The sequence below is a fragment of the Typopeltis vanoorti genome, chromosome 8 (genome assembly GCF_054136105.1).
Source record: "Typopeltis vanoorti isolate ZY-2024b chromosome 8, IOZ_Tvanoo_1.0, whole genome shotgun sequence".
Classification (NCBI taxonomy): domain Eukaryota; kingdom Metazoa; phylum Arthropoda; class Arachnida; order Uropygi; family Thelyphonidae; genus Typopeltis; species Typopeltis vanoorti.
In genome coordinates this window covers 129589163-129614873 of record NC_143556.1, presented here as the reverse complement: position 1 = coordinate 129614873, position 25711 = coordinate 129589163, and the positions used below count along the sequence as shown (strand labels likewise).

Here is a 25711-nt window from a genome sequence, read left to right as displayed (position 1 = left end):
AAATTGTGGGGGATATGACTAGGATCTGCACGGGAAGATTGTACCACTTCATTAGGGAGGTGACAGAACTCAAGTATCCGATTATAGGCCAATCTGTGTGTCTAGTGTTGTGGTTAATGTTGGAGAGTCTAATTAGAATCATCATCCAGAAATGGGTTCACAATAGTGGTATTATCTTTGACGGATAGCACATATTTTCCACGGGGGGGAGGAGAAAATCATGTTTTAGTAATTACTTATTACAATAAAGTGACAGCTGCATTGGACGAGGGAGATGATAGATACATGAAGGCATACTTTGATTTTGCAGACTTTTGGTAGATTACTGCATGATAAGTTGATAGCCAAACTGTAGAGCGGATTTGGTTGGATATTAGACTAGTGCATCAGATGGAGATTGGCTACCTCATAGATATCAGCAAGTTGTGTATGGAGTAGCAATATCCCAGAAGAGGAAAGTCACTAGTGATGTCCCTCAGGAATCTATTTTAGGACCATTGCTGTTTAACCTGTATAATAATATCGAGGAAGATTTTAATGGGGTTATTCAGTTGTTTGCAGCTGATGCAAAGTTGGGAAGAAATATGAGTAGTGCAGATGTAGTATTACAAGAAGACCTGAATAGACTGAGTGAATGGGCACAAAAGTGGGAATACCAGTTCAGTGTTGTGATAGGTAAGGTTTTAAAATTTGGAAAACAAAGATAAGCATCTAAAATTTAAAGGACAGACTGCCAAAATTGTAAGGATAGCAAAACAAATTCTGGAAATGATGTCGAGAACACTGACTTGTAGAAGCAAGAGGATTCTGGTTCAGTTGTATAAGGCCTTTATTAGGTTACATGTGAACTGTTGTGCATAGATTTGCCACCTGGTTTTTCAAAAGGATGAAAAGATATTGGAAAGGTTCCAGAGGTGATTGACTAAGGTAGTTTCTGTTCTCTGGAATGTTGATGATGACTAAAGGTTGAGAAAATGAAATGTGCAGAGTCTAGCAGATAGGAAGAAGAGGGCAGTATGATAGAAATGTACAAGTCAGATAGGGGATGTTATAGAATTAAGGTTGAAGAGGTTTTTCATAAAACGGTGGGAGATGGGAAAAGGGCAAGAGGAGGGCATGAGCATGGGAATGAGAAACAGGTTTTTTGCATGGAGAACTATGAATGGTTGGAATGCACTGCCTGAGAGTGTTGTATCTGCAGAGAATTTGAATGTATTTAAGGCATGGTATGATGAACTGTATGTATGACAAAGGGACCTCCTGTAATGAGTCTTTGACTCCATGGGGGTCTTGAGAAAATAATCTATATTAGTTTTGTAGATCTAAAAAAAGCTTTTCAAAATGATAAAAGCATATGTAGTTAACTGGAATATTATATAGAGCAATACATAGTTTAAGTCAGCAGTCAGAATTGAAGGAAACACAAGATGATGGTTTGATATAAAATCTGATTTAAGACAAAGGACCACACTATCTTTACTCTTACTGATTTTCTATATGAATCTCATTATGAAAGAAAGTGGCATTAAGCATGATATTATGAATATCAAACTTGACTCTTTGCTTTATGCAGATGATGCACTCCTGAGCACACCCAGTGCAAGTCTTCAGGATTCTCTAAACTGAATATCAGCTGTAACACATTGCATGAAAATCAGCAAAGAAAAGGCCAAAATTATGAAAATATGTAGTAACATGGAAAACTTCAGTTGCATTCTTGATGGAGAACCTATGGAACAAGTGAAATATTTCAGCTATTTAGGACAGTTTTTAGTGAAGATTGAAAATTAAATAATAGTCAATAAAATAAGCAAAGCTGGTATGGTGGAGAGATGCTTGAATAAATAAATTAAAAAAAAAAAGGAATCTGATCTCCCTACTCTATAAACAAAACTTTTTCTGACCATTTAGGCCTCCACTAAGCAGCGTAGTAGTCTCGTAGGAAGAGCAGTGGTGTATTTAGATATAGGCCCCGGGCCTAGAGTGGCAAATTTTGAGGGCAGCAGAAATTTCCAGGCTCTCATTTTTGTAATTATAACATGTTCCTTATATGCCGCATCTACTCACAAGTAGAGAATTTTGTTTTCCTCATTGTAAGTTTAGTCTGCAAGCATATTGTCATGTAATCAGATTCTGCATAACTATACAGGCCGAGATGTGCACCGAAAGCTACTGTATTGTTGTTGGTAACTTGACACAATGGCAATAGGGATTGCGGTCAGGAGAGATTGATACTGATTAATTTTGTGTCGGTATTATTCTTACTAACTGTAACAACTTTTCCTTCTTTATTATTTCGAATTCAAATTAAGATTGTTAATTGTTGCCCTTCCTTCAACTCTTTAGTTCAGTATCCTAATATCTTTCTGGCAGTTAAGACCTGCTAAATCTGAAATTATTTTTAGCTTTTTCAGTGCCCTTGTCATATGTTGTCATCAGAGTGGAGTCCACTCTGATGACAACATATATTATTACCTCCACACAAATAGTATTACCTCCACTGAGTGGAGGTAATACTATTTTATTGTTTTGCTTTTAAAAAGTTATAAATTGTGTAAATCATTCTGATACTTCCTGTGTGTTTTAAATTACTATTTAAATTTTAAAACATAAGTGATGGTAGAAAGCAACTTAGTGGTAGTGAATATAAGAAGAGGAGAAATGAAAAGGAAGCAAAAATTAACAAAGAGTAGTATCAAAGACAACAAAACTGGACAGCTTATTTGCGTCGGTATCTGCTAATAGTCATTGTGATTTGGTAAAAAGAGCAAGAAGTGGTTGAGGAGATAGAAATTGAATCTGTTTCAAATGATGTGCCTACAACAAATCCCAACAATTTGGCAGCACAGGTGATAGTGAGTAATGACCCAGCTGAGTGGATTCTAAATAACGTAACACGCGAGTATATCGCATTTAACGGGTTTCCACAAAATTTAGACAGTGATCTTTCAAAATCACAAGGAGCTTATCCTGACAAAGTAAGACATGTTTCTAAGAAACTCATTGAGAGGAATCTGATTAATGGCAAAAAAATAAGAGATTTTGTTGTTTACTCTCCTAGTACTGGAAAGATCTTCTATACACCTTATCGCCTTTTTTGGTGGAGGGGGAGCTGACGAAAGTCACTTTGTCAATGGATTTAATGACTGGAAAAATGCAGAAGCACGAGTGAGTCATCACAAGAAAGCAACTAGTCATATGAACTGTCTGATAGCTCTGAAACAAAGAGCAAATCTTGCAGAGAGAATTGACTTACAAATAGCTCAGCCACTGGAAGAAGAAATTAAGTACTGGAAGGCGGTGTTAAAACGAGTAGTTGCAGTTATAAAAACATTGGCCAGTAGACGACTTGCTTTGAGGGGAAAGGATGACATTTTCGGTTCTGTGCATAATGGAAATGTAATGATGTGTCTAGAGTTAATTAGTGAATTTGATCCCTTTCTTGCTGAGCACATTGCCAGAAGCAGGAAAAAAAGGAAAAGGTTTCGTTTCCTATCTTTCCTTTGCCACGTATGAGGAATTTATTAAAATAATGGGCGAGAAAGTAATCAAATTTATTGTGGAAGAACTTAAAATAGCTAAGTACTATTCCATAAGTGTTGACTCAACATCAGACTTGTCTCATGTTGATCAGCTGTCCTTCATTGTATGATATGTGAAAGAACGTGGAACTCCTAGGGAGCATTTTTTGCATTTCATTCCTAACGTAAGTCCCAAATCTGAAGAGTTACAAGAGGTGGTTTTTACTTTTATTAAACGAGCTTGGAATCGATGTAGCAAATTGCAGAGGGCAGGCATATGATAATGCTAGTAACATGTCAGGCAAGTACACAGGACTGCAAGCAAGAATTCTTGAAATAAATCCATTGGCAGAATTCACACCGTGCACTGGACATTCTCTGTCTCTAATTGGTACTTCAGAAACTGTACATATTTTTCACATCTTCAACACATCGGTGGAGTGTTCTAAGAAAGCACCTGGAAATTTCTGCAAAAGTAATGAAACTTCCTTCGCCTACTCATTGGTCAGCTCGTGATGATGCCTGTCGGAGTCTTTGTGAGGGATGGAAGGAAATAATTTCCGCTTTGTCCGAAATTGAAAATGACACCACCCAGAAGAAAGTTACATGATGTGAAGCAAGTGGGATTCAATGGCAACTTCAGTCATTGGAGGTTGGGATCATGACCTGCCTATGGGGTGATATTCTTGCAAGAATGAATGCCACAAGCAAGAAATTACAAAGTGTAAACATTGATATAGGAACTCTGTGTGTGAACTGTACTGGTCCCTCGAAGAATATTTCAAAGAACTAGAGTTACTCTATGAATCCTATGAAGAACAGGGCAAGAAACTTAGTGGAGTTGACTTGTATGAGGAAGAGAAAAAGAGGAAGAAAAAGCCCACCAGGTTTTTTGATGACAGCGCAGATGAAAGTAATGAACATGAAGAAGAGTACATCCATCAGTCAGTTTCAAAACTGATACTTATGACACAATTTTGCACAGTATCTCATTCTAAATGAATCGAAGAAAAGTGTCGTATGAAAACCTCTCGAAGGAATTCTGGTTTCTCACAACAATGCATGTAATATGTGAAAAGGACGTCGTAAAAGGGGGAAAAAAACTTCAAGAACACTTTTCGAATGATACTGAACCTGAATTTGTAAACGAATGTCTGCACTTCAGAGCGCACCTGAAATCAAGTGGCCTAGAAATAAATACATTCCTACAACTTTCACAGAAAATTTGACAGGAAGCCCTACAGTGTGTATATATCCCAATCTGGACACTGCTGTTACGATTTTTCTGTGTAAGATGGCAACAAATTGCTCAGCTGAACGATCATTTTCCACTCTCAAAAGTTTGAAGGACTACCATAGAACAACTATGACAGAAGAAAGGCTCAGCAACTTGGCAGTTCTACAAATTGAGAACAATATTACAAGGGCACTGGACTACGAGGATTTGATAAATACCTTCGCCAAGCAAGCGGCAAGACGTAGGATATTCTAGGACATTTTGGGTGAGTCATAATATATATATATATATATATATATATATATATATATTATGAATTTATGATATAAATAGGTTATGCATGTAAATCAACATGCTCATTAAATATGAGGGGCAGGAAATAAATATGCCACTGAGGAGGAGAGGGAGTAATTATATGGAAAATAACCTTTTCCATATAATTATGCTTTATATAAATAAATAAGCTAACGCTTTTATTCACTTATAGGGAGTAGGCGAATCCTTTATACCCTATCTAGCTTTTGGAAACCGAGTGGGCAGTTTAATCTCCACCAGTAGCCAATCAGAGATAGCTGGCCCCTGTCTGTCACTAATTGTAGCAGCCACCGATGAAGAGGTTGGCAAACAAGTGCTGCCATCTCTTGGTACCTAACCCTAACGTTATGTTAATGTCTGAAATAATGTGGGTACTACGGCCGATTTTCTTGAGTTTACGGGATAAAAAATCCGTGTTTCCAGGAGGAAAAACCCGCTTGCCCGTGCCAGAGATCGACTAACTCGAGAATCGGTCAAAGAAAGGCTTAGAAAAAGTTCCTCCAGTCAGCGACTAGACTTGAACTTAAGTCTGACTTTGAGCAGCCAAGCGCCACTTCCACTGAACTACACAGGCCTAATTGTGTTCTATAGCATGTTTAAACATCTAATTTGAAACAAATGAATAAGTAATTAACTTAAAACCTTGATCAGCTTTTAAAGTTTCTTTTATTCATTTGTTTCAAATTAGATGTTTAAACATGAAAGTTCTGGCTAATGAAAATATGTTTTCATTAGCCAGACACATCAAGAATAAAGGCAAGGAGTTCGTAGCATTAATAAATGCAAATACTCAGAAAGTACTGTCATTAGCAAAACCTATTTAACAAAAGAGAGGAACAGTTTAGTAGATACAGTGTAGTATTGAAGCGGACAGGCAGAAAGGGAGGGAAGGAGAGTATTATTGTTAATGGTTGCAGAGCAATTGAATCCAATCAAAGTAGGATGCACAATTGTGGGGTCGCATGAGTAATACAGGCAGAATGTTCAAGGCTGTTTGGCATGAGGTAAGAGGTTCATAAAACATATCACACAGTTGAGTGCTACTGTAGATCATGATCAACTGAATATGACTAGGAATGCCTATACAGATTAACCTTATGTATACCAGGGATATTATTATTGGTGATTCCAGCTATGAAAATAGATTGGAAGGAGAGAAAATTTACCAATGAGTAACTATACCTTAAGCAGCACATGACGGAAGAGACTTGCAGTGCAGAATATTTGATTTAGTAATAGTATCTGAAAGTGTCTATAAATGTTTTTCGATTAGAGGGAGTCAGACTATGGTAGTATGCAGGTGTAGCTGTTGAGGCCACACATAGGTAGGAGACTGGTTTCTCTCTATGTGAGTGATATGTTCTTCAGTCTTTCACTTTTCATTGTATGTTCCCAATTTTTAATTCTCCCTTCACATCACTTTTTTTTTTTTTTGCTAAGTGAAAGGAAGAAAGATCATAGAAAAATAACCTTAGTGAATGCAGATGATTAGGAAAGATTCACATGCACTAGAATTTTTCATATATGACTTCTGCCTTGGAGTTCATTGGTACCATGGATGAGCTTAGAGTTTTTTAAATATTTTTTTTAAAATATTTTTTCCCATACCAAATGTAGGATGGTTTAGCCAAATGCTAAATTAGCAGTATATAAGACATTGTTCTTTTAAAACAATTTTAATACTATTTTATAAATAATGGTTTCACGCATGTAAAGGAAACTAAAATTTATTAAATACTCCTATATACTATATTTTCCCATCCTGTAAATTGTACAGCCAGGAGAAAAGTTGAAATATTTCAGGTTATTTGGTGTTAATTTCAGATTTAATTTTCCAGTTATTTCAGATTTAATTGGTTAATAATAGAGAGTATTTGCACTAAAAATGTGTCATAAATATATGTTATGAATATGCAGTTCTCAGGTTTACTCATTCATAAATTTCTGGAAGATGTAATGTATATAGTAAAAATAAAACATGATTTTTTAATTAAATCCAATACAGTAGAATCCACTTATTGTGATCACAGATAACATTATCAATCAGCTATTGTTATCAAAATAAGTTGGTCCCAAAAGACACCATTTAAAATGAATTAAAAAGAATCAATCTATTATAATCAAAGATCTGGCTATTGTTATCAAAATCCTCGAATGTTTAGCCTTTTGCATCTCAGAATTCTAAGAAATAAGGATTAATCAGGAGAAAATTTGACAAAGAACATTTGTTGAAATCTGGCTTTTTTGTTGATCTTCCTTTAAACTTATTCTTCCATAAATCTTATATATTTCAGGCAAATGCAAGTGGGTAATTTTAATCTTATCATCATCATCAAATTCCTGACATTTACCCTCAAGGGGTGTACAAGATATCATAGTACTACATGAAAAATTTACATCATTAGAATGGGACATCAGAATGGGATAGTTAGTATAAGGCATTAAGATAGGGAGTAGGACTAACGGGCTTCTGCATTTCATATATACTAATACCAGGAGTATTAGGAACAAGAAGGAAGAATTTTTGGCCTTGTTTGGCTATTTCTGGCCACAGGTTATTAGCATTAGTGAAACATGGCTGACAGAAGATGATATAGCTAGTTGGATAGAATGTGAAGGGTATAGTGTGTTCAGGAGTGACAGAGAGAGGGGGGGGGGGAGTATTATTGATGGTAGCTGATGAACTGCAGCCAAGGAGAATAGAAGTTGAACTGCAGGATAGAGAAAAGAACATGTTTGAGGCTATTTGGTGTGAGATTAAGACTAGCAGAACAAAATATACAGTTGGGTGCTGCTATAGACAAGGTTATGGAATAGATGGTGGAGATAGTATGCATAAGCAAATAGATGCAATGAGTAGAAGGAAAATAATTATTATGGGGGATTTCAACTATGGTAACATTGATTCGAAGGAGGAGAGGACGCATGGGAGGAAGGAATTGGATTTTATGCAGTTATTAAGGGATAATTATCTGAGACAGCATGTAATGGAAAACACTAGGGCTTCGAGAGTGCTTGACCTAGTAATTGCATCTGAGAATTTGACTGTAATGATTATGACTACGTTGCCACCAATTGGTGAGAGTGATCATAGGGTCTTGACCTGGGAGGTGGCTAAATGTGTGGAATTTTCAATTAAGACAGGGTACATGTGGAATTACCGGACTGGTAAGCATAACAAGCTTAGGAGATTGATTGGTTCAGTGCCATGGCATGTAAAACGGCAAGGGCTGGATGTTGATAGTGCATGGGAGGTGGTTAAGGAGCATTTGCAGGAGGTAATACCTAGAGTCCAAATAGTAAATCAAGTAGGGGTTAAATGGATAAATAACACCATTAAGCTTGAGCTGCAAAAAAAGAAACAACTGTGGAGGAAATTTAAAGAGAAAGGTGACCTGCAGGCACACGAATGGTATAAAGCACAGGCCAGAAGGGTAACGAGTGTGGTAAGAAAAGCAAAAGCGGATTATGAAAGGGAATTAGCCATGCAAGCTAAAGAGAATCCTAAACAGTTTTTTTGATATGCTGCAACTAAAAGAAAAAATGTATACGGCAGAATGATTTTAAGGAATGCTGATGGTAGGGACGTAACCGAATCAGTTGATATAGTAGAATTACTGAGCGAGCACTTTTCAAGAGTATATCATCCTGGGTGATATTTCAAGAATGAAGGAACCAATATTACAAAATATTACAAAAGCATAATGTGAATACATCGGTGGGATTGGATGGTATATCAGCTCGGGTCGTAAGTGAAGCGGCTAAAGAATTGTCAGTGCCCTTGACCATTTTGTTTAATTTGAGTTTCGGGTCTAGGTTAATCTCGATGGGATGGAAAGAGGGGACAAAAGTTCCACTGCATAAACGAGGTTCGAAGACTGCTGTTGCAAATCACTGACCGATCAGCATATCAGGAGTAGTTGTCAAGGTCTTGGAGAAAGTAGTCAAGAGAAAAATACAGGAATGGATAGATGAAAATGGGATACTGTATGGGGGACAGCATGGTTTTGTGAAGGGTAGATCATGCCTCAGTAACTTGCTCACGTTTTTTAACACAGTGACAGCTGAACTGGATGAGGGTAATGGGTTTACAGTGATACTGCTGGACCTTGCTAAGGCCTTGACAGGATATCAAATAGAATTCTAATCAGTAAACTGCAGCATATGAGGATGGATATAGGGTCGGTGAGATAGGAGTAGGCTTACCATACGTCCCGGTTTGACCGGGACTGTCCCGGCCAGTTTGCCATTTTCACCCGGTTATTTGGTAAAAATTTAAAAGTGCAGAATATGCACGAAAAACCTTGGAAAATGGCGATTAAGCAACACGAATACCCCACTTTGACTCTGTCCTGTACGCTGCGTTGCAAGTCATTGTTGAGCATGTGCAATCTTAGTTGAGTTTAGATTGCGAGTCAGTGTTTCTTTTCGGCATGTTGTTTGTGATTTTTTTTACTTCATTAAATTAATTTTAATCTCAAAATGCCAAAAAGAAACTGTGTTTATAGATGAATTAAAAAAGAATTATCCATTTTTGAGAAAAGTTTGTGGTCATATTGACAAAGTGAAATATGAACAGTGCTCTTCAGAATTTTCTGTGGCTTTGTGTTCGGACATAAAATAATCACTGGACATGTGTGAAACATAAGGCTAGTCTAGCAGCGGCAGGAACTTCCTGAAAGATATTGTCATATTTTAAAGGTGCCGAACCAAGTGACAAAGAATTTTTAATAGCTGCTAAAGAAGCAACTTTTGCATTTCATGTTGCTATTCACAATCTCAGCTTTAAGGCTGCCAATTGTTCATCTAAATTGATATCAAAGCTTTTTGAAACAAAGTTTAGACTGGGTAGAACAAAATGTGGAGCTGTCATTATTAATGTGCCACTGTTGTTTCAGCAACTTTGTGAAGATTTAAACAAAACAAATTTTGTGAAGATATCAATTGATTCTTCCAACAGGAAAGAAATTAAAACTGTGCCATGTGTTGTGCGGTATTTCGCACCAGATTGTGGAGTTAAAGTTAAACTTTTAGACTTTCAATCAGTTCCTGGTGAAACTGCAGAAATACTGACAAACCATTTAATGTCAGTTATGAAAACTCATAATATAACAAAAAAAAGTATTGGATTTTTTGGAGTTAATTGCAATACCAATTTTGGGGTTGTAAAATGGAAAGGAGAAAAACAATATTTACAGTCGATTGAAAAAGGAACTAGGAAGAAATATTGTGGGCATTGATTGCGGTGCTCACATCGTTCACAACTGTCTTCAAACTGCAGTTGATGTTCTACCTATTGAAATAGAAGCTTTAGTGGTCAAAATTTATAAATATTTCCACATTTATACTGTTCGAGTCACTTAACTAAAAGCGTTCTGTGAATTTGTAGATGTAGAGTATAAAAAGATTATTCAACATGGCAACACCCGTTTTCTTTCACTACTTCCAGTTATTGACAGAATACTTGAAATCTATGAGGGACTGAAATCATATTTTATTTCACAAGAACACTGTCCGGTGATGATAAAAAAGTTCTTTGATAATGATTGTGGTGAAATGTGTTTGTAGTTTGTGTATGGGCAACTCAAATTGTTTAACCAATCTATCTTGATTATGGAAAGAACAAAAGTGAGTACAACAGATATTGTCATTGAACTTAGAAAATTAAAAACAAATCTTGAGGAAAGGCATGATAATAAATTTATACCTCAAGAAGCAAAAAAGCTTTTTAGAATACTGGAAAATAATGGAAGTATTAATATTAATACAATCCTACAAGAGTTCACAAAATTTTATTACCGATGTCTTTTTTACATTGAACTTTTGGAAAACAGTTTTGGTGGAGCAGAATCTTTTACTTGGATTAACAACAATGAATTAACTTGGTCGGAAATTGAAGCTTCAGGTGAAAAAATTAATGAAACTCTTGCAAATAATGCAATAAATATGGATGAGCTGTTTGATGAAGTGGTGATTGCAAAAGCTTTTTGGTCGGCAAACTATGGCATTTTGAAAAATACAAGTTGCGAAGAAAAGTGGATACAACTATTCAGTCATTTCATTGTCCAAATTATAGAATACATTTTCAGCCTGCCAGGCACATCTTCACCTGTTGAAAGGATATTCTCAATAATGAATAACATATGGTCTGATGAAAGAGGTAGAAGAATGGCCGAATCAACAGTAATAGCTGTATTGCACTGCAAACTTAATAGTGAACTAAATTGTAGTGAATTTTTTGACACAATTAAAAATAACAAAGAATTTTTAAAGAAAGTTCACGCTAGTGATAAATATTAATAACTTTTTAATAATAAGTTATGTTCAGTTAAGAGTAATTAAAACTTATTACTACGAAATGTTGTTTTTTTGTTAACCACTCTGTTATTTAGCCTTTTTAATCTATTTAAACTTTTGAATTTATTTAGCCTAAATAAGTACTTAGCGTAGAAGGCGTTACTTTCTGTTTTGAGCAAACTCTCAAAAATGTCCCAGTTTGATAAAAAATAAAAAAATAAATAAATAAAATAAAAATAAATTATGGTAAGTCTAGATAGGAGGATGGTTGATGGAGAAATATCAGAGAGTTGTTTATTCAGGAGTAGAGTCCAAATGATGACCTGTGACTAGTGGTGTTTCGCAGGGTTCTGTTCTTGGACCACTACTATTTAATTTGTTCATTAATGATATAGGAAAGGATCTGAGAGGAACTGTTCATTTGTTTGCTGATGATGCAAAGTTGGGTAGAGCAATAGTTGAATGCACATGATGTCAAAATTTTACAGGATGATTCAGATTGATATGGGGACTGGGCTAAGGAGAATGGATGTCAATTTAATGTGGCAATGAAAAGATTAGCAGCAGTATACCACATTGGTGGAACTGTACTCCAGGAGATTGACGAGGCCAGGGATTTGGGAGTGTTGGTAGATAGGGAGTTGAAGTTTAGGGGGGCACATTACAAAAGTGGCAAAATCAGCTCATCAAATCACATGGTTACTGAAGAATACTTTGACGAGCAGAGACAAGCAAGTTATTGTTCCTCTGTATTGAGCCTTGATAAGACCCCATCTTGACTACTGTGCCCAGATTTGGATGCCAGGGTTTCTTCTTGATGGGGAGGAGGCAAAGCAGAGTCAGAGGTGAGTGACCAAGATGATAGCAGGTCTATGGAATGAACCTTATGAGAACAGGTTGCAGATTTGTATGTTGCAGGAATTTGTTGATAGGTGGAAAAGGGGTGTATGATTGAGACGAAATTACTGAAGGGTTTCTATAAGATTAATTCAGAGGATATTTTTCAGAACAGGACTGGTGGTAGGAAGACTAGGATCCATCCATGGAAACTGGGCAAGGGCATTAGAGTTAGGTTTTTTACTTGGAGAGTGGTAAATGAGTGGAATAAGCTGCCAAAGTCTGTTGTGGGTGTCATGACTGTGATTGAGTTTAAGGCAAAGTATGATAGATATTGTGTGAATGTTGAATAGTTGTTCTTGACGTGATGTTAGGGCCTCCTTCGATGAGTCTAAGGACTCCTTGGAGTTGCCCGTAATAATAATTACTAACTTCCTATCTACAATTTTCCTCCAAATCAATCTATTACCTGTCAAGACTTCAACATTGTCAGATCTTATATTACTATCTTCTAAGGCACTTCTTACTGTATCAATTCACCTATAACTTGGTCTTCCTCTGGGTCTTTTTCCTGCCAACCTAGCAGAGAACACTTGTTTTGCTAATCTTTCCTCTCCCATTCTGTTTAAGTGACCATACCACCTGAGATTAGCTCTTCCAGCCAGGCTGGCTGAGTGGCTAGCATATCTGCTCTCCAACCAAAAGGCTGCGGGTTCGAATCCTGCCATGCCATGGATGTTTGTGATTGTCTTTGGAAATACTAGTGGTGCTGATTGGCTGTAGATGACATTGGTGTAGTTGTGGTAAGTTGGTGGATTTAGTAGCAGAGACAGAGCTGTAGAGCAGGTACCCTCCCTCGACGAGTCTTTGGACTCCATGGAGGTGTCTAATAATAATAATAAAAAAAAACACATTCCTGGATGCTAACAATGTCAAGTTTTTTACAAATATCCTCGTTTTTTAATATGTCCAGGCCTTCTGAACTATGCAGCCACTGTAAGAATTTTATATCTCCATACTTGAGCATTTCTGGTCGAATATCATCTATCTACTTCTGCTGCCTTTCCACATTTCAGGCCTTTGATGCTTTTTCTACTTCAAGTATGGATATGTATTCCTGATTGCATGCTTCATTAGTGTTTATCACTGTGCTGTCATCACTACTAGTTTCATTTTTCAAAGTAATTACTCCATACTTCAAGGATATCTTTTTCTCCAGTTTTCATATTGTGTCTATCATCTCTGATTCCTTTTACAGCACTCTTTCCCCCATTTCTGAGCTTCTTCAACAACCGCCAGAACATCCTGCCACCTTCTCAATATTTATTTTCTATGTTCTTACAAAAGTCCTCCCATGACTTTTGTTTAGCTAGTTTTACACAGTTTAGCTTTTTTAAATTTTCTCTGTATTCTCTAAGAGCACAAGCTGACTTATTTGCCAGGAACTTTTGATATGCTTTTTTTTTTTTCTTCACTGCCTCTGTTTAACTTCCTGTATCCACCTGTATCTATCCTTGCAGACAATCTCACCACATGCTGCTCTTGCTGAATCAATCAATGGTTTCTTCAGATCTTGCCACTGAATCTCCAAGGTTTGATTCCTGTTCTCAAACTCTTTCATTTTTTTCTTGAATAATGTTTGTATATTTCAGTCCACAGTTCACATCTGAGAGCTGCTCAACTTTTATTCGCTTTAAAACTTTCCTACATGCTCCTCTTTTCGATATGAAATTCAATTTTATCCTGCCCAAGACTAAATGAGATCACTTCCAATTTTAAATCGTCTGTACACTCTACTGTCTTGCACCAGTGAGAAAACATCACTATGAACAATAACATAGTAAATGAAACTTTTCTCATTCCTTGCCTCTTCTCTCCATGTGAATTTGTGAAAGTTTTATTTTGGAACATTGTGTTAGTAATAACCAGTCCATGTCCTGAGCACAAGTCCAACAGGTAATTACCATTATTATTAGCGTTGCTCTTTTCTCCAAATTTTCCCACAATATTTTTGTATGTCTGGCACTCATTTCCTACTCTACTATCTAGATCCCCAACTAGGACGAACTTTTAATTTTTCATTGTATCAATTGCTTTCTCTAAAGCCCCAAAAAATTTCTCCACTTCTACCTTAGCAGACCCTTCTGTGACACCACAGGCACAAATAAGTCTCGTCCAGTTCCCAATTCTTATATTTGCCCACATCATTCTACTTGAAATTGCCTGCCATTCAGGAAGATTAGCCTCATAGTTTTAATTTTTATTGAACAAATAAATAATATGATATAATTATGTTACTACTTACTTTTAATGAGATGGTTGAGCTTCTCAGCCCTTGCAAAGTTGCTGGATATCTGGCTCAATATTGGTCAACTTCAATCGAAGATCGGCACACACATGAAGACGATTTCTGTATTTTGTTTTTCTTTGAAGGAGCGATGAAAATCCTTTCTCACAAAGATAGGTTGTAGAAAACTTCATGATGATTTTGAATGCTTCTTCAGATAATTTGGGAAATTCACTTCTCACTGATGGTGAGATCCAAAATCGAGCCAAACCAAGATCACGGAATTGCAGTTTAAGTCCACTGTCACTTCAAAGCTCAATTAAGTGTTCTTTTTTTGATAACGAAAGGTCGTTCTCGTGACTGCAAACCTGAAATGTATCGTGAACTCACTGAAATTTCTTATAAAAGTTATTTGGAAAATATGTTTCAAAATTCGGTTTCAGAGTTTTGAGGTGGTCACAACCCTTTCCAGAAACTCAGAATCAACAAAAATATCATTTTCCACTAAAAGGAATTCTGATGTTGGAAAAGGTGCAAATTGTCTGTCTTTTACATAACTAATCCATAACACACCAGTTTTTTTCTCGAATGCTTTTATTTTGTCGTAGGCATCAAAAACAGTTGAAGAATTACCCTGAAGGGAGAGATTTAGTTCACTTAATTTCGAAAAAATGTCTGGCGATAGGATAGTGTTGATAACCATGCTTCGTCAATAAGGAGTGTTGCAAAATCAGAATTATGTAAAAAAAAAAAAAAAAAAAAATCAGCTAACGCCTTTTTATTCCCGTATACAGGAGTAGGCGATGCCATTTAGCTCTATCTAACTTTTGGAGACTGAGTGGGCAGTTCAATCTCCACTGGTACCCAATCAGAGATAGATGGCCCAAGGCTATCACTAATTAAGCGGTACACAGTGAAGTGAGACAGCTCAAATGTGCCGCCATCTCGTGGTCCCTAACCCTAACACAATATATTTAATGTCTGAAATAATGTGGGTTCTATGGTCGATTTTCTTGAGTTTACAGGACGAAAAACCCAAGTTTCCAGGAGGAAAAACCTGCTTGCCCGTGCCAGAGATCAACTAACTCAGGAACCAGTCAAAAAAAGGCTTAGAAAAATTTTCCTCCAGTCGCCGACTAGACTCGAAACCAAGTCTTCCTTCGTGCGGCCAAGCACCGTGGTGTGCAAACGCCACATCCACTGAGCTACACAGGCTCATCAGAATTATGTTCATTTACAAATAATAAAACTTCATGCTTTATTGAAATAACTTTGTTTGTACTTTGCCCCTGGAAAGAAGCCAGCGAATTTCAGAATGAAGCAAAAGTTGTATGTATTCATTGCCCATTTCATCACAGAGTACTGAAAATAACCTGTTAATTAATGTTCGAGCTTTAATAAAAGTAACTAACTTTACAGCATTGTATAGCACAGTTTTAAATTCTAATGGCATTCCTTTGGAGGCTAACGCCTCCCTATGTATGAAACAACGTACCCAATTCATATCGGGAGCTACTTCCTTGACCATAGAAACAACCCCACTATGCCTGCCTGTACGGGTGCGAGCTCCATCCGAACAGAAGCCAATACATTTTTCCCACTGGATCCCTTTGTGTATTATATAATTATTGAGAGTGTGAAATATTTCTTCTCCCGTTGTTTGGGAGAAGAAATATTTCATAAATATAGAAGTTAATATGCACATATCTTATGTGACATATTAACTGCACATCAGTTGTAACATGAATAGTCTCGTATATTTGTAACGCATAATAAGGGCTCTTCTTAACTCTTTCGGTTAACTGAGATTCTACGTCACTTGCCATATTATTAATCTACGACCGACAGTGTCATTTGAAAGAGCAATCAAATCAACATCTTTTAGTAATTTGTTGCCAAACAGTTTTTACCACATCTTTTATAGCTGGAAGTAGCAAATTTTCCCCAATAGAATGAGGTTTTCCTGTTTTCGCTATGCACAAACTTAAGAGATAGGATGCTTCCATTGCCTTGCTATTAATGGAACCCATAGCCAAAACTATATCTTTCCCATGATTTAATGTCCCTAAGCATCGCTGAAAAAATTCATTTGGTTTATTTTTCACATCACAATGATTAGTTTCTAAATGTCTTTGGAGTTTCGCAGGTTTCATGCACTCGTTCGACAACACTTCATAACACAAAACACATTGAGGTTTCTTTTCACTTTCATCTCCACACCAAGTAAACTCGAATTCCAAATATGAACTGTTATATTTCCTAGTGTATTTTTTCTTTGAACTGCTTGTTTCTTACACTTTAATAGTATCAGATTTACTCTCCGTTTCTTTTCAAAGACCTAGTTCTAAGCCACTTTTCCATTATTAAAAAATGTTTCGGAAAAATATATAAATACTGGAGTTAACTCGCGACACACTTTGTTCAAGTATCACTTAGCACTTCTGATGATATTCTGAGCCTTTGTTGAACGAGGGAAACCTTCAATAATAAAAAAATCAATAAACAACAAGCAATTGGTTGCAATGTGCATAACACATGTTCACTTCAAATCTGACAAAACAGTAAGGGATGGTGAAGTGAACAACAATATAGTTTTATTGCTTTCCCCTTTAAGCATTCTAATGCTATTTGTTGGTTTTTTTAAGTCTCCATTTGATTTCAGTTATTTTTACTTACTTATTCAATTTTAATTCGAATAAGTAAGTTTTATTCAAATTTAATTTAATTTGAATAAAATTAATTTAATTTGAATTTAATAAAATTTAATTCAATTTTAATTTGTTTGGATAATTATAAAATTATTTAATTAATTAATTTAAGTCTATCTTCGGACCATCTCTCCCATTGTCGCAGACCACAGGTTGAGAAACACTGGGTTAGTTCTTTGATCAATAAATCTATTCTGTAGTCTCTTGTCAAAATTTGAGTATTGAGGGTACCGATTGCCATTTTCAAAGATCTAATAGTCAGCCTGCCTTCATCTGTGTGATTCTTAGCACCCCTGGCCTCACTCAGTGCCTTACTGCCGCTGTAGAAAGGTGATTGTTGGCCATGCAGGACTCGGAGTCATTTCTATTGTTGCTGTAGTTGGATATATGCTTCTCTTGAGTAGGGTTCTGAAGTGTTTGCCAGAGCTCTTAGTGGTGTTGGGTTCAGGTCCGATAATGGTTAGAATTTCGAACACCCCAGGACGTACCGATGCAGCTCTGTTAGTGGTGTTGGGGCCAGGTCTGATAATGGTTAGGATTCCCAACACCCCAGGGTGTACCATCTAAAAATATTGATTGCCAAGAGACAAAGGGGGCCCACCCACAACTATAAGGCTATCATTTAATTTTTATAAGAAATAAATAAAATTTTAAAAAAATACATAAGTGGAAAAAAGGTAAATTAAAATTTTCGCAAAATAAATGTATATTTTAAGTAATTACATGTAATATATTGTACATATTACTGGCAGTATACAGTAGATACTAAATGTAAATACAGATTGTTATAATTGGAATTAAAAATTTTTTTTTAAATTTTAAATAAATGGTGGATATTTTTAAATAGTTTGCTTGCATTGAATATTTTACACATTAACAGGTAGTTCAAAAGCATATTTCATGCAGTCCACTATATTAAGAGCCATCGTCTGAATTCACTAGATGATTGTGCGAATCTGTCAATAATTGCTTCTGCATCCAATTCATGTAACAATTCCTTTTCAATGGATAGCAGCATGTATGATTCCAAGTTCTCTTCAGAGAGTGAATTTCTTAGCCTTGTCTTTATGATCTTTAGCTTTGAAAATGTCCTCTCACATTGGACTTGAGTAACTGATAAAGGTTATCATGTGCCTTGTCATGAAGTCTGTTGGATGCCAGAATTTTTAGTACACACAATGGGCAAGTGCTACAAATTTTACACTTGCTGCAACTGCAATCCATATTCTCACTATCATTAAGCATTAGCTTTAATACATCAAAGTTCAAAGCAAAAGAAAACAATTCCAATATTACTAGAACTTTGCTGATTTGTGGAGACAGCTTAATAATACTTTCCAATGCTTCATCTTCATAGCACTTCTCTGCAATAGTTTAAAACTTTGCTGGGTCCAAGCAGGATAACACACCAAACACGAGATGAAGTGCTGACAAAGCACACTCAAACTGAGGCTGACACAATGAAAAATATTTACTGTCTTTGCAATGTATGCAATAGCTCCAATACAAATTTGACTCCAGCTGCACGTCATGATCCCAGGCTGGGATTCTCAGCTAAGCTTCATTGTGCAGTTGTAATATTAAAGATCTGAACCTATATAATGTATGCATCGGCCTCACATGACCCGAATCGGAATTATTTTTTCAGAGTTGTTGATTATATTCTTAAATATAAAGTATCCTCGAAGAATGATTTTATTAATTTTTTTTTAAAATTAAAATAGTAATATACAACGTAAATTTTAGTTGCATACCGTAATAATAATATTGGAACTTCTATTATAGTTTCAAGCTACTAAAAGGTCATTAACATTTTTAATGAATTGTCTAATGTTTAAGGGACCCACTTCAACAGAGGCCCAGTTGCCATCGGGCTAACTAACACCCTAGCTAGTCTGCCACTATATATATATAGAGAGAGAGAGAGAGAGAAAGAGAGAGTGAATGGCAATTGTGGATATTTTGTAATCATGATTTCTTAAGTCCAGAATATTATCAGAAAATCCGAAGAAAAACTAAGCTATGTGGTGAATTTAAAAGAAACTATTGAGACACATTTTTGAACCATCTTATAATCAGAATGGTGGAATGAGCAAAGACAACAAAGAATAAAACCTGTTTAAGACCCAAAAATTCTATTATTCATAAGTAAAAGAATTGAATGGTTTAGCTATGTCTGGAGGGAAGCTGATCAAATGAAAATTTACAAATAAAATTGACAAGCAAAACCTTCAAAAAGACTCCATGCAAGATGAATGGATATGGTAATGAAAGGCCTGATATGGCTGGTTGAACATGTTACCTTCATATGCAGCCTGTGATAGCAACAGATGGAGATATGATGGTAGCATCATTAGACTTAAGTAGTTAATTAAGCTGTTGAAGAAAGTAAATGTTTCATATAAGAAGGAGATAGAATTTTTCATATAAAGTTTATTTCTCAAAATTGGAAGACTGAGTAGTCTTTCAGAGTTTGAGAAGTAAACAGGAAATATGATTGATAAAAAAAAAAAAAAAAGATGGCAAAAGGATCATACTGTATAGCTTCAAGAGAGCTTTTGCAGCTCATGGCAAGTGGTGGATGGGGGTGGGTGGGGGAGAAACTCAGGATCATCCCAGAAAGCTAAGATGGTTAGGAAGCCCATGAGATTCACATTCTCATTTGGCAAGTGAGTATAATAGCTGCTAGTAGGAGTTGTATCTTCATTAGAAGTACTACAGAGAGAGAGACTTTTTTTTTTGTTAATGTGAATCAATCCCATCACTACATCTGTTACACATTGGCACTGTAGGCAAAATTACATAATATGGAAACCATAAAGATTATATAATCTGAGAAACCATGTTCTAGAGACTACACACATAACTTTTACATCTTGTTTCATGTCTCAACATGCAAGTAATGGTCTCACTGGGTTATGAAATGCATTTATCACCTGATTATATTCACAAACATCAATGCCCATGGTGGTATTTGAACCCACAACCTGTTGGTTGGAGTGCAGACTCCAGACAGCACTATTCACTACACTGTGCATTCAGTTACCCCAGCCATTATAATAGGTATTTAGGCATTGCATGACCTAAAAAGATTTTCTTTCTTTGATGAGATTCCATAGAAAAATTGAATATAATAATAATAGATAATTCTTATGTTACTATGAAATTCTTTGTGCATGTGCATTATGTTGATTATTCTACATTTGTCATTCATTAGGAAGTAGTTATTGCATCAGTTGCTCGCACTCCAATTGGTGCTTTTCGTGGTTCTTTAGCACCTTTGTCTGCTGCCAAGTTGGGATCCTGTGCCATCCAAGCTGCAATTAAAAATGCAGGTAAGTTAGTGCAACTTTGTTATTCAGCTATGATTTTTTTCCCAACACCTGAAGTTTGCAATCAGTGTGATGTATTGTTGCAATGAAGACTTGAAGAGCATGGGTGCTAAGACACAGCCTTGCTTCACATTTATTTTTACCTTGAATGGATCTTCTGAATAGCTGTTGCTGATTACACTTGATGTTGTCATGTAGTAGTTTCAAAACAGATAAATTTTGGTGCACAACCATGTTTGATAGCATTTTTCAGAGCCTCACTTGGGTTACATCATTAAAAATTGATTTTGTTCACATCATTTCTCTTGGAGTTCATACACAATCATGAGGAAGCAGTTGGTCAGTAAGAAATTGTACAACATAACTGATTTTTAAGCATAGGAATAGTTGAAAATGCAAATACTGTAATTTCCATTTTGTGAATCCCATGTGAAAAAATTCGTAAACCTACAGTACAGTAATGTTAATATCATAGATAGGCCAGGTGTCTGATAATTCACTGACAAATTTTAACTTTTTTTTTGTTTCCTTTCCTGCTATGTGATTCTTATTCAATTTCTTATGCTGATTTCAAATATGTTTTTAATTTTTTTCCTATCGTATAGTTTTTGAGAAACAAGTATATACATTTTTATGATATAAACACTGTTAACAATAATATACTTGCAGAATGAAAGTCAGAAGTAAAACACTTGACCAAAGACTAGAGACCGCAGATATGAGAGTCCTGAGAAAGATTAGAGGCGTGAACAGATGGCATCAATGGCAATATCATATTAAAAATGAGGATATTAGGAAAGAACTTGACATTGTCAGCATCCAGGAATGCGTTAGCAGAGCTAATCTCAGATGGTATGGTCACTTAAATAGAATGGGAGAGGAAAGATTAGCAAAACAAGTGTTCTCTGCCAGGTTGGCAGGAAAACGACCCAGAGGAAGACCAAGATATAGGTGGATTGATACGGTACAAAGTGCCTTAGACGATAGAAATATAAGATCTGATAATGTTGGAGTCTTGACAAGTAACAGACTGATTTGGAGGAAAATTGTAGATAGGAAGTTAGTAATGATGTAATTTTTTCATGTAGTACTGTCATATCCTGTACACCCCTTGAGGGTACATGGCAGGAATTTGATGATGATGATGATGATGAAAGTCACTTGGGGGAGACCACACTCCTACCAGGTGCGTCCCCTGGGTGGCAGATGGGGGAAACCCAAATGGGTTGCTCTGAATAAAGAATAAAGAGCTGTGGACCAAAGGATGTAGCAGAGGCAGGGCAAGCTGGCTTCATTATTATGCCAGTAACTTTCATGAGCAGGAGAAAGTCTACAAACTGAGATAGTGCTACTGCGTACGGGACAACTGATGTGCCTACTCAAAGACCACATAGAGTAGGTGAGAAATTAGCAATGTGATCAGCCAAGGATGTGAAACATGTAGCCACCCTCAACATAAGATCACTATACCGACCTGAAAAATTGCAATTAGTCCAGGAAAATTTCAAAAGACTGAAATGGAGTATTTTAGGTTTATCAGAGACACATTGGTGTGGAGATGGATTCATGGATTTACCAGAAGGAAGACTGTACTTCTCAGGAAGAAAAGATAACATACACAGAGAAGGAGTTGCATTATTAATTGAAAAGAAACTTACACACTCAGTAATTGAAATAAACCCAGTGTCTCCTAGAATAATCACAGCCAAACTTCAAGCAAAAGAAAAAGGTCAAACAATTAAAATAATCCAAATATATGCACCAGACAGTAACTATTCAGAGGAAGAAATAGAAAATTTCTATGAAGAACTACAACAGGAAATAGATAATCCCAAAAATAGAGAACTCATGATAGTGATGGGAGATTTTAATGCTAAAATAGGACAGTTCACAGCAGACAAAAAAAGATGTGACAGAAGAGAACAATTACTCCACTTCTGTAAAGCAAACGATCTAATGATTACAAACACATTGTTCTATCAACGCCCTAATAATAAATATACATGGACATCCCCAGATGGTAATATAAAGAACTGCATAGACTATATCATCATAAACAAACAATGGAAAGATCAGTAAATAATGTACGAACATTAAGAAGTTTTGATTTTGACACTGACCACAAAATATTAACTGCCATAGTGAAGATAAAATTCAACAGGAAAAACAATATCAGAAAAGAAGAAAACATCAACCTATCAAAACTGAAAGATAGCTCAAGCAGAAGTCGATTTTTAGAACAGATGTGCTTGAAATTAAAACCCTCCATCTTCCAGAACAGCGGAAAATACTGGGAAGAAGGAAAAGAAACAGTGTTATCAATTGCAAAAGACACTCTAGGTTCCAAACCCAAAATAAACAAACAGTGGATAACCCAAGAAATCATAGCTACCATAGAAGAGAAAAGAGAAGCCAAGATACTTGTAAACCAACAAAACAATGAAGAGAATAGAGAAAAATATAGAGCACTAAAAAATAAAGTTGATAACCTATGCAAAAAAGCCAAAGAAAAATGGTTAGAAGAAAAAGCTAAGAAATGCCAAGAAGCATACCAACAAAACAACCTAAAAGTCTTCCTTGATACTGTAAGAGAAATTACAAAAGAATTCTCAGCAAAAGCAGTAACAATGATAAACAACAAGATGACTGAAACCAGGAATATTGAATATATAAGAAAAATCTGGTCAAACCATTTTAAGACTATCTTCCACCAAGGAAACAAAACTACAATGCCAACAAGAGAAGAAAATAATGATCACCCAAAAATTTTACAAGAAGTTAGATACGCAATAAAACAGATGAAAAACAATAAAGCACCAGTCATTGATACTATCCCTACTGAACTGTGGTCATATGGAGGCAACATATCAATAGAATATTTAACAACCCTATTCAATAAAATACTACAAACAGGAGAGAGATCCCAGATGACTGGAGAACTGGAAAGATCATTCCAATATACAAGGAGACAAAAGAGACTGCAGAAATTACAGACCAATCAATTTACTCCCTCACACCTATAAAATATTCATAAAAATTATACAAAATAGATTAAAAAACACCTATGAAGGCATAGAACAAGCTGGTTTTTGAGGGAACTATTCAACAATAGACCAAATTTTCACATTGCACCAACTAGCAGAGCTCAGCTGGGAAGACCATAAAGAACTATATTGTTGTTTTGTGGACTTTAAACAAGCTTTCGATAACATCAACAGAGAAATCCTTCTTAAAATTCTACTAGAAAAAGCAATAGACAAATATATAATACAGTTTCTGATAAAATATTACTCTAAGACAAATGCAATAATTAATTGCAAACATAAAAAGGACACTCTCACAACAGAACCCATAGAGACCCAAAAAGGAGTAATGCAAGGATGCCCATTATCCCCATGCCTATTCAACATATATCTAGAAGAAGTTGTAAAGAAGGCAATAGACAATGAGCCTGGAATCAATGTCAACGGTTTAAACATAAATAATATCAAATATGCAGATGATCTCGTCCTTCTTGCAAGAACCCCAAATGAACTACAAAAGTTGATCAACAAGCTAAACGAAAACTGTAAAACATATGACATGACAATAAATATACAAAAGACAAAAGTGATGAAAATAGGGAGGAACAGAACTACCATCTCAGCCACCCTAAACGGAGAACAAGTAGACAACTTCATATACCTTGGATCAAAACTAACAGAAACAATAGATGAATTCAAAACAATCAAACACAGAATAGCGATAGGATGGACCACCATGGGAAAATTGCAGAAAATCTGGAAAACAAACAAGATATCTAAGCAAGCCAAAATCAAATTATATGAAGCAATAATTATACCAACAGTCATCTATGGAGCAGAAGCGTGGACAGTTAAAAAAAAGAGAGGAGAAAAAACTGCTGGCATTTGAAATGAAATGCTTAAGAAAAATAAATAGAACAAGTTGGATAGAAAAGAAAACAAACATCGCAGTCAGACAAGAACTGTTGTATAAAAAGACAATAATAGAAAAAATTAGAAAACAACAACTGAGATGGTTTGGACACACTGTATGCATGGACGCAGACAGACTTCGTAACGTCCTAAACAATACTTTTCCAACTGAAAAAAGAAGACCCGGAAGACCAAGAATTACCTGGCTGAAATTAATAAAGAACATCTCGGGATGCAGAACATATAAGGAACTTTTTCGAACATCAAGGAATAGAGAAGACTGGAAGATCCTGCTCAAGAGAAGACTCAACCCGTCTTAGACGGAAGAGAAGAAGAATGAAAGTCAATTAGATTGACTTGGTGTTTAAAGTTTCAGACTCCAGCAGCAATCAGCTAATATAGCATGACTCCACTTCCTCTTATATCTGTCTTCCATCTTCATAATCTGCTGATGAAACCTCTTGCTGTGTTCATCACTTATGGAACCGAGATTTTCTGCGAAAAAGTCTAGATGTGTATTTTCCAGAAAGTGTATTTTCACAGACATCTTGTGTTCCATGTCATGATATGCTCTGAGCATAGAAGAAGAAATGATTTATTTATAGATTTGTTGTTGTCCAAGTTTTCTGCAATTGACTTAAAGTATGTCCATTCATTATCTTCTTTTCGGTTTAGAACTTATTCAGATTGGTTCAACTTGGGATCATTCATTCATTAACAGTCTAATTTCTGGCCCAATGAAAATGTCTTCCTTTAATTTTCCATCACTTATTTTTGGAAATTTTTGTTTCAAATATTGAAACCCTGCTTCTTCCCGATCCATTGCTTTCACAAAGTTTTTCATGAGTCCAAGTTTAATGTGAAATAGTGGCAAATAGATTTTTTCTGTCTCTGCCAGAGTTGCATGTTTAACATTCTTTTCTCCAGGTGTGAAATGTATATGCAAGGGCTAATGTTTAACAACATAGTGATTACTCTTGGTCCTGCTGTCCCATTCACATAGGAAGCAACAGTACTTAGGATTCACTATGTGTAACATTAGAAAAATGGCAATGACTTTAAGATTAGCACAGATATTCCACTTGTAGGCATCATAATTAATGTTTCCTAGCATTATTTTCATGTTTTCGTATGTTTCCTTTATAGTAACTAAACAGGCTATTAGGATAGATGGATATAAGTTTCCATTGTGAAGAAGAAGAGTTTTCAGACTGGATTTTGACAAATCAATAAAAAGTCTCC

At 35.8% G+C, this 25711-nt stretch overlaps 1 protein-coding gene across 7 annotated transcripts in view; it reads left to right on the top strand.

Annotated features, from left to right (window-relative positions):
* The window catches only part of LOC150104349 (acetyl-CoA acetyltransferase, mitochondrial-like), a 504637-nt gene that overhangs the window by 136260 nt on the left and 342666 nt on the right, over positions 1-25711 (top strand). For all 7 annotated transcript variants that reach the window (XM_090396312.1, XM_090396309.1, XM_090396310.1 and 4 more), the window contains one exon: positions 20420-20537. In XM_090396312.1, coding sequence (XP_090252438.1) covers positions 20420-20537 — 118 coding nt within the window. The remainder of the gene's footprint in view (positions 1-20419; positions 20538-25711) is intronic.